General features: G+C 56.6%; 2 protein-coding genes across 5 annotated transcripts in view; both read left to right on the forward strand.

Moving 5' to 3' along the window:
- Nucleotides 1–3,568, forward strand: part of LOC139239317 (metastasis-associated protein MTA2-like) — a 63,945-nt gene extending 60,377 nt beyond the window's left edge. Inside the window, exon 10 of the mRNA XM_070867988.1 lies at nt 3,495–3,568. Coding sequence (XP_070724089.1) covers nt 3,495–3,568 — 74 coding nt within the window. The remainder of the gene's footprint in view (nt 1–3,494) is intronic.
- Nucleotides 3,569–7,660: 4,092 nt separating this feature from the next.
- The window catches only part of trpt1 (tRNA phosphotransferase 1), a 16,833-nt gene continuing 14,493 nt past the window's right edge, over nt 7,661–10,000 (forward strand). For 3 of the 4 annotated variants that reach the window (XR_011588635.1, XM_070868085.1, XM_070868087.1), the window contains exons 1-2: nt 7,680–7,727; nt 9,254–9,375. Coding sequence is in view for 3 of the 4 variants with exons in the window: in XM_070868085.1 (XP_070724186.1) it covers nt 9,316–9,375 (60 nt within the window). In the remaining variant the exon portion in view is untranslated. Of the gene's footprint in view, nt 7,728–9,253; nt 9,376–10,000 lie in introns of all 4 variants that reach the window. The other variant, XM_070868086.1, reaches the window with a different exon arrangement.

Here is a 10,000-nt window from a genome sequence, read left to right on the forward strand (position 1 = left end):
CCACTCTCCCCCCCCTCCACCACTCTTCCCCCCCCCCCCACCACTCTCTTCCCCCCCCCCCTCCCACCCCTCTTCCCCCCCCCCCTCCCACCCCTCTTCCTCCCCCCCTCCCACCCCTCTTCCTCCCCCCCCTCCCACCCCTCTCCCTCCCACCCCTCCCACCCCTCTCCCTCCCACCCCTCCCACCCCTCTCCCTCCCACCCCTCTCCCTCCCACCCCTCTCCCTCCCACTCCCTCCCACCCCTCTCCCTCCCACCCCCCCCACCCATCTCCCTCCCTCCATCTCCCTCCCTCCCACCCCTCTCCCTCCCCCCCACACCCCCGGCTGGCCTCCAGCTCCCCCTCCTGCTGTGTATCGATGTGTGGGAGGGGTGCAGGGTGGGCGTTGCCCGCGGGGAGACAGGGGGGGCCCTGGGCTCGATGCCAGGTCCCAGCGCCACGTTGCCCATCAGTGACCCCTCCCCCGTCGATCCCTGGCTCCCCGGAGACTGAGGTCAAGGTGCAGCCTCTCCGACCCACAGCTCCTCCTGTCTCACCGTGCGGCCTGGCAAAGGTGCCATTTACTGTTTCTACTGAACAGAACAGACAGAACTGCATTTCTCTCGTGTCTCTCACAACCCCGGGACGTCCCGAGGAGCTTCAGAGCCAATCAAGTACTTTTTTTTTGAAGTGTGGACGCTGTTGTAAGATCCAACAACAGCGATGTGTTCATCTGTTTTAGTGATGTTGGTTAAGGGATAAATATTGGCCCCAGCACACCGGGGAGAATACTGGCCATCCGAAAGACCACCCCTCCGACAGTGCGGCACTCCCTCAGTACTGCCCCTCCGACAGTGCGGCACTCCCTCAGTACTGCCCCTCCGACAGTGCGGCACTCCCTCAGTACTGCCCCTCCGACAGTGCGGCACTCCCTCAGTACTGCCCCTCCGACAGTGCGGCACTCCCTCAGTACTGCCCCTCCGACAGTGCGGCACTCCCTCAGTACTGCCCCTCCGACAGTGCGGGGCTCCCTCAGTACCGCCCCTCCGACAGTGCGGCACTCCCTCAGTACTGCCCCTCCGACAGTGCGGCTCTCCCTCAGTACCGGCATTGGGGAGTGTCGGTCTGGATTGTGCTGTTCGACTCTCTGGAGTTCCGCCCTTGTCTCCACGGGCGACGGGTTGAATTCGGTGATTATTGGTGAGTTACGGTGGGTGTTGCTTCATGGAGACACAACCACGCGAGTCGGTCTCGGAGATTTTCCGTCAGTCGGGAGCTGTGTTTGAAGGTCGCGTCGCTGGTGGAAAAGCTGCTGGACCTGCTGTGTGTTGTTTAATTTTGTGTTCCCAGTTTTTCAGTACCTTGTTGTAAAAAGCTGTAGTTTATTTGCTGTTGGAAACGGACACACTGACCTGTTGTATTAATAAACAACAATTTGTTCAATCCCTTTGTATCTAAATACAATTCAGTATATGACTGCGTACTACGTTTGATATGACTGTGTGTGTGTGTTTTGCACACTCGGGTTTAGAGATTGTGTGAGTTATTGCTGGAGTTTTTGATTCTTGGCCAGAAGCTGACACACCACACGCGCCCCACACATGGTTCCAAGTTCCAGTTTTCAGTTTGTTTCACACCAGTTACACTTGGCGTTAATCGGCCCATCCCTGGTGCCAACATTGTACTCCACAACAATCCTCTCCTTATACACCAGGGACCTCTGATTTACCCCTGTCCTAACACACACCAAGTCCCACTCACCCATCACCCCCTGTGCTCACTGCCCCCGTGTCCTAACACACACCCAGTCCCACTCACCCATCACCCCCTGTGCTCACTGCCCCCGTGTCCTAACACACACCCAGTCCCACTCACCCATCACCCCCTGTGCTCACTGCCCCCGCGTCCTAACTCACACCCAGTCCCACTCACCCATCACCCCCTGTGCTCACTGACCCCGTGTCCTAATTCACACCCAGTCCCACTCACCCATCACCCCCTGTGCTCACTGCCCCGTGTCCTAACTCGCACCGAGTCCCACTCACCCATCACCCCCTGTGCTCACTGACCCCGTGTCCTAACTCACACCCAGTCCCGCTCACCCATCACCCCCTGTGCTCACTGACCCCGTGTCCTAACTCGCACCCAGTCCCACTCACCCATCACCCCCTGTGCTCACTGACCCGTGTCCTAACTCACACCGAGTCCCGCTCACCCATCACCCCCTGTGCTCACTGACCCCGTGTCCTAACTCACACCCAGTCCCACTCACCCATTACCCCCTGTGCTCGTTGACCTACATTGGCTCCCGGTCTGGCAACACCTCGATTTAAAAATTCTTCATCATTGTGTTCAAATCCCTCCTCGTCCCCCCATCCCTATCTCTGTAACCCCCTCCAGCCCTACACCCCTCCCTATCTCTGTAACCCCCTCCAGCCCCTACACCCCTCCCTATCTCTGTAACCCCCTCCAGCCCCTACACCCCTCCCTATCTCTGTCACCCCCTCCAGCCCCTACACCCCTCCCTATCTCTGTAACCTCCTCCAGCCCCTACACCCCTCCCTATCTCTGTAACCTCCTCAAGCCCCTACACCCCCTCCCTATCCCTGTAACCTCCCCCAGCCCCTACACCCCTCCCTATCTCTGTAACCTCCTCAATTCCCTACACCCCTCCCTATCTCTGTAACCCCCTCCAGCCCCTACACCCCTCCCTATCTCTGTAACCTCCTCACGCCCCTACACCCACTCCTTATCTCTATAACCTTCTCCAGCCTACACCCCTCCCTATCTCTGTAACCTCCTCAAGCCCCTACACCCCTCCCTATCTCTGTAACCTCCTCACGCCCCTACACCCCTCTCTATCCTTGTAATCTCCCCAGCCCCTACACCCCTCCCAACTCTATAACCTCCTACAACCCCTCCCAGATCTCTGCGCTCCTCCAATTCTGGCCTCTTGCCCATCCCCCAATTTCCATCGCTCCATCATTGGCTCTGGAACTCCCTCCCTAAAACTCTCCGCCTCCTTTAAAGCACTCCTTAAAACTCTTTAATTAAGCTTTCGATCACCTGTCCCAATATCTCCTTATGTGGCTCGGGGTCAGATTTTCTTTGATAATTGCTCCTGTGAAGCGATTGAGATGATGGTAAAGGAGCGATATAAATGCAAGGTGTTACTATATATGTGTTAGGCGAAGTCATTGTTCTGTTCAGCCAATCAGAGTGAAGTTGATCTAGTCAGCACAGGTGCAAGGTATTGATCCTCCATGCTGAGCGTGTGGTGGTGGGAGAGTGCAGGGGTGCAAGGTTTGCTGAAGACCCTGTAACAGCCCGTCCCAACACACACACAGATATTGACCAGGTAAGCTTCATTTTCTTGTAAAGTTTATTTTTTAACGTGGGTAGCTGCTTTTATTTCCAAGAGTAAATGTCGAAAGTTAGTGGAGGAAGCAGAAAGCATTTGCGAAATGTTTGTGGCGTGTTGGCAGATATTTGACTCTGGAGTGCATCACTTTCAGGCAAGGAGGCTGCCCTTCTCCTGAAACCCATTGTTCTAACGAGTCTACCTCCATCATCCAACCACAGAAAGTAGTTGAGGCCAATTCACCTAAATATATTCAAAAAGGGAGTTAGATGAAGTCCTTACTACTCGGGGGATCAAGGGGTATGGCGAGAAAGCAGGAATGGGGTACTGAAGTTTCATGTTCAGCCATGAACTCATTGAATGGTGGTGCAGGCTCGAAGGGCCGAATGGCCTACTCCTGCACCTATTTTCTATGTTTCTATCATAGGCAGTCCCTCGGAATCGAGGAAGACTTGCTTCCACTCTTAACACGAGTCCTTAGGTAGCTGAACAGTCCAATACGAGAACCACAGTCCCTATCACAGGTGGGACAGACAGTGGTTGAGGGAAGGGGAGGGTGGGACTGGTTTGCCGCACGCTCCTTCCGCTGCCTGCGCTTGGTTTCTGCACGCTCTCGGCGACGAGACTCGAGGTGCTCAGCGCCCTCCCGGATGCACTTCCTCCACTTAGGGCGGACTGGTCTTTGGGCCAGGGACTCCCAGGTGTCGGTGGGGATGTTGCACTTTATCAGGGAGGCTTTGAGGGTGGTCCCTTGTAACGTTTCCTCTGCCCACCCTGGGGCTCGTTTGCCGTGAAGGAGTTCCGAGTAGAGCGCTCGCTTTGGGAGTCTCGTGTCGGGGGGACATGCGGACAATGTGGCCCTGCCCAGCGGAGCTGGTCGAGTGTGGTCAGTGCTTCGATGCTGGGGATGTTGGCCTGGTCGAGGACGCTAACGTTGGTGCGTCTGTCCTCCCAGGGGATTTGCAGGATCTTGCGGAGACATCGTTGGTGGTATTTCTCCAGCGACTTGAGGTGTCTGCTGTACATGGTCCGTGTCTCTGAGCCACTGGATACAAGCAAGAGCTGGAGACCTGAATCCCCCCGCCCCCTAGTCTCGGGGTTTCGGGAATGCCCGTGTTGTGCTGCCCAGGCTAGGCCTGCGATGGGTGCCCCCCAGTTACTATTCTGTCACCTGGGTGGTGCCTAGTGGTACAGGATCATGGGCCCTGCAGCCAGACAGCAGACAAACCGACTGCACCGCCCCCCCCCCCGTCCTAACTCACACCCAGTCCCACTCACCCATCACCCCCTGTGCTCACTGCCCCGTGTCCTAACTCACACCCAGTCCCACTCACCCATCACCCCCTGTGCTCGCTGCCCCGTGTCCTAACTCACACCCAGTCCCACTCACCCATCACCCCCTGTGCTCACTGACCCGTGTCCTAACTCACACCCAGTCCCACTCACCCATCACCCGCTGTGCTCACTGCCCCGTGTCCTAACTCACACCCAGTCCCACTCACCCATCACCCCCTGTGCTCACTGACCCCGTGTCCTAACTCACACCCAGTCCCACTCACCCATCACCCGCTGTGCTCACTGCCCCGTGTCCTAACTCGCACCCAGTCCCACTCACCCATCACTCCCTGTGCTCACTGCCCCGTGTCCTAACTCACACCCAGTCCCACTCACCCATCACCCCCTGTGCTCACTGCCCCGTGTCCTAACTCACACCCAGTCCCACTCACCCATCACCCCCTGTGCTCACTGCCCCGTGTCCTAACTCACACCCAGTCCCACTCACCCATCACCCCCTGTGCTCACTGCCCCGTGTCCTAACTCGCACCCAGTCCCACTCACCCATCACCCCCTGTGCTCACTGACCCCGTGTCCTAACTCACACCCAGTCCCACTCACCCATCACCCCCTGTGCTCACTGCCCCGTGTCCTAACTCGCACCCAGTCCCACTCACCCATCACCCCCTGTGCTCACTGCCCCGTGTCCTAACTCACACCCAGTCCCACTCACCCATCACCCCCTGTGCTCACTGCCCCGTGTCCTAACTCGCACCCAGTCCCACTCACCCATCACCCCCTGTGCTCACTGACCCCGTGTCCTAACTCACACCCAGTCCCACTCACCCATCATCTCCTGTGCACGCTGCCCCGTGTCCTAACTCACACCCAGTCCCACTCACCCATCACCCCCTGTGCTCACTGCCCCGTGTCCTAACTCACACCCAGTCCCACTCACCCATCACCCCCTGTGCTCACTGCCCCGTGTCCTAACTCGCACCCAGTCCCACTCACCCATCACCCCCTGTGCTCACTGACCCCGTGTCCTAACTCACACCCAGTCCCACTCACCCATCACCCCCTGTGCTCACTGCCCCGTGTCCTAACTCGCACCCAGTCCCACTCACCCATCACCCCCTGTGCTCACTGACCCCGTGTCCTAACTCACACCCAGTCCCACTCACCCATCACACCCTGTGCTCACTGACCCGTGTCCTAACTCACACCGAGTCCCACTCACCCATCACCCCCTGTGCTCACTGCCCCGTGTCCTAACTCACACCCAGTCCCACTCACCCATCACCCCCTGTGCTCACTGTCCCCGTGTCCTAACTCACACCCAGTCCCACTCACCCATCACCCCCTGTGCTCACTGTCCCCGTGTCCTAACTCACACCCAGTCCCACTCACCCATCACCCCTACATTGAACTACATTGACTACCGGTCAATGCCTCAATTTTAAAATTCTCCACCCTTGTGTTCAAATCCCTCCTCATTCACCCTCCTCCCTATCTATAATTTCCTTCAGCCCCTATACCCCTCCCTATCTCTCTAACCTCCTCTAACACTCCGAAATTTCTGCGCTCCTCCAATTCTGGCCTCTTGAGCATCCCCCGATTCCCATCACTCCACCATCGGTGGCCGTGCCTTCAGCTGCCTGGGCCCCAAGCTCTGGAACTCCCTCCCTAAACCTCTCCTCCTTTTAAGGTGCGCCTTAAAACCGACCTCTCTGACCCAGCTTTTGGTCGCCTGTCCCAATATCTCCGTATGTGGCTCGGGGTCAGAGTGTGTTTGATTTATGCCCCTGTGAAACTATGTTGGAGGCATTGGATAAATGCGAGTTGTAATTACAAAGGTTCCTCACCCCCAGTGACGGTGTCATTCAGTGAAAGGTCAGGTTTTTGCTGGGGATAGACGGCTCTCCCTGGGACGGGTGGGATAAAACACAATCCAGAAATGGAGGCAACCAAGGGGGTTGAGCAAAAATGAGGACTTGCATTTATATAGTGCCTTTCACAGCTGGTTCATGGCTTTATTTGAAGTGTATTTGCTGTCGGCTAAATACAATCACAGCCCCACTAAAATAGGGGTGTATGAGCCTTTGATGTGGGGGGAGGAGGGAGTGTGCTTTGGATCTGGAGCCCAGTGACCCCAGATCACCCAGTGGGACCAGTGACCCAGAGCACCCAGTGGGACCAGTGACCCCAGAACACCCAATGGGACCAGTGACCCAGAAGGACCAATGACCCAGAGCACCCAGTGGGACCAATGACCCAGAGGGACCAATGACCCAGAGCACCCAGTGGGACCAGTGACCCCAGAACACCCAGTGGGACCAGTGACCCAGAGGGACCAATGACCCAGAGCACCCAGTGGGACCAGTGACCCAGAGGGACCAATGACCCAGAGCACCCAGTGGGACCAGTGACCCAGAGGGACCAATGACCCAGAGGGACCAGTGACCCCAGAGCACCCACTGGGACCAGTGACCCCAGAGCACCCAGTGGGACCAGTGACCCCAGAGCACCCACTGGGACCAGTGACCCCAGAGCACCCAGTGGGACCAGTGACCCAGAGGGACCAATGACCCAGAGCACCCAGTAGGACCAGTGACCCAGAGGGACCAATGACCCAGAGGGACCAGTGACCCCAGAGCACCCACTGGGACCAGTGACCCCAGAGCACCCAGTGGGACCAGTGACCCCAGAGCACCCAGTGGGACCAATGACCCAGAGGGACCAATGACCCAGAGCACCCACTGGGACCAGTGACCCCAGAGCACCCAGTGGGACCAGTGACCCCAGAGCACCCAGAGGGACCAATGACCCAGAGCACCCAGTGGGACCAATGACCCAAAAGGACCAATGACCCAGAGCACCCACTGGGACCAGTGACCCCAGAGCACCCACTGGGACCAATGACCCAGAGCACCCAGTGGGACCAATGACCCAGAGCACCCAGTGGGACCAATGACCCCAGAGGGACCAGTGACCCCAGAGCACCCAGAGTCCGCTGCAGTACCTTCTCTCTGCCACAGGAGGGCGCTGCCGGTCACTACTTCCTGGTTGCCGGGCCTGGAACCGGAAGCTGCAGCCTCGGCCCCGAGTACAGGTAAAGCTCCCTGTCACAGAAATGTTCTCCGGTTGAATATCGGGGGAGAGCGAAGCCGTCCCCCCCCCCCCCCCCCCCCCCCCCAACATAAACATAAATATAACTCAACCCGGCCCCTCCCCCGGAACATCCTCCGTCCCCCCCCCGTCTCGACCATTCCCGGCCTCACACATTCTCCCCCTCCCCCCTGAGCTCACTGACCCCACACCCCCCCCTCCCTATCTCTGTAACCCCCTCCAGCCCCTACACCCCTCTGAGATCTCTGCTCTCCTCCAATTCTGGCCTCCTGACCATCCCCCGATTCCCATCGCTCCACCATCGGTGGCCGTGCCTTCAGCTGCCTGGGCCCCAAGCTCTGGAACTCCCTCCCTAAACCTCTCCGCCTCTCTCTCTCTTTTAAGACGCTCCTTAAAACCCACCTCTGACCCAGCTTTTGATCACCTGCGCTAATTTCTCTTTATGCGGCTCGATGTGAAATTTCTATCACATAACTCTCCTGTGAAGCAGCTTGGGACATTTCAATTTGTTAAAGGCGCTACATAAATACAGTTGTTGTTGTCACACTCTTGAAGTGTCTCTCAGTCACCCCACGGACCCCATTACAATGTTCCACACCCCTCAGACCCCTCACATGTATTATTTCCTCCACATGTCTCTCAGCCTCAGTTATGAGTGAGTCACTACATTTCTTACTCTGAATAAGAACATATAGCCCCTGAGTCCATGATCGGATCTGGCTGATCCAATCATGGACACAGCTCCACTTCCCTGCCCGCCCCCTTATCCCCTTATCGGTTAAGGAACTGTCTATTTCTGTCTTAAATATATTCAATGTCCCGGCCTCCACAGCTCTCTGAGGCAGAGAATTCCACAGATTTACAACCCTCTGAGAGAAGAAATTCCTCCTCATCTCAGTTTTAAATGGGCGGCCCCTTATTCTAAGACCATGCCCCCTAGTTCTAGTCTCCCCCATCAGTGGGAACATCCTCTCTGCATCCACCTTGTCGAGCCCCCTCGTAATCTGATACGTTTCCATAAGATCACCTCTCATTCTTCTGAATTCCAATGAGTAGAGGCCCAACCTCCTCAACCTTTCCTCATAAGTCAACCCCCTCATCCCCGGAATCAACCGAGTGAACCTTCTCTGAACTGCCTCCAAAGCAAGTATATCCTTTTGTAAATATGGAAACCAAAACTGCATGCAGTATTCCAGGTGTGGCCTCACCAATACCCTGTATAACTGGAGCAAGACTTCCCTGCTTTTGTACTCCATCACCTTTGCAATAAAGGCCAAGATACCATTGGTCTTCCTGATCACTTGCTGTACCTGCATACTATCCTTTTGTGTTTCATGCACAAGTAACCCCCAGGTCCCGCTGTACTGCACTTTGCAATCTTTCTCCATTTAAATAATAACTTGCTTTCCTATTTTTTCTGCCAAAGTGGATAACCTCACATTTTCCCACATTATACTCCATCTGACAAATGTTTTCTCACTCACTGAGCCTGTCTGTGTCCTTTTGCAGGTTTTGTGTGTCCTCACACATTGCTTTTCCTCCCATCTTGCAGCGATTGGGAAGACCTGAGGATGGAGAGATGGACCGAAGCTCGCGGCGGGAGCAGGGGACGCAGACGGGGCTCGGAACAGGTGGGTGATGGAGGTTCGAGCAGGTGGGGGTCTCCCTCTCTCTCTCTCTGACTCTCTCTCTCTCTCTCTCTGACCCTCTCTCTCTCTCTCTCTCTCTCTCTCTGCCTCTCTCTCGCTCTCTCTCTCGGTCTCTCTCTCTGTCTCTGTCTCGCTCTCTGTCTCTCTCTCTCTCCCTCTCTCTCTTCCTCTCCCTCTCCCTCTCTCTCTGACCCTCTCTCTCTCTCTCTCGACCCTCTCTCTCTCTGACCCTCTCTCTCTCTCTCTGACCCTCTCTCTCTCTCTCTCTCTGACCCCCCCCCCTCTCTCTCTGACCCCCTCTCTCTCTGTCCCTCTCTCACTCTCTCTGTCTCTCTGTCCCTCTCTCTCTCTCTGTCCCTCTCTCTCTCTCTGTCCCTCTCTGTCTCTCTGTCCCTCTCTCTCTCTCTGTCCCTCTCTCTCTCTCTGACCCTCTCTCTCTCTCTGACCCTCTCTCTCTCTCTGACCCTCTCTCTCTGACCCCCTCTCTCTCTGTCCCTCTCTCTCTGTCCCTCTCTCTCTCTCTCTATGTCTATGTCTCTCTCTCTCTGTGTCCCTCTCTCTCTGTGTCCCTCTCTCTCTCTCTCTCTCTCTGTCCCTCTCTCTCTCT

The sequence above is a fragment of the Pristiophorus japonicus genome, chromosome 27, assembly GCF_044704955.1.
Source record: "Pristiophorus japonicus isolate sPriJap1 chromosome 27, sPriJap1.hap1, whole genome shotgun sequence".
Lineage (NCBI taxonomy): Eukaryota > Metazoa > Chordata > Chondrichthyes > Pristiophoridae > Pristiophorus > Pristiophorus japonicus.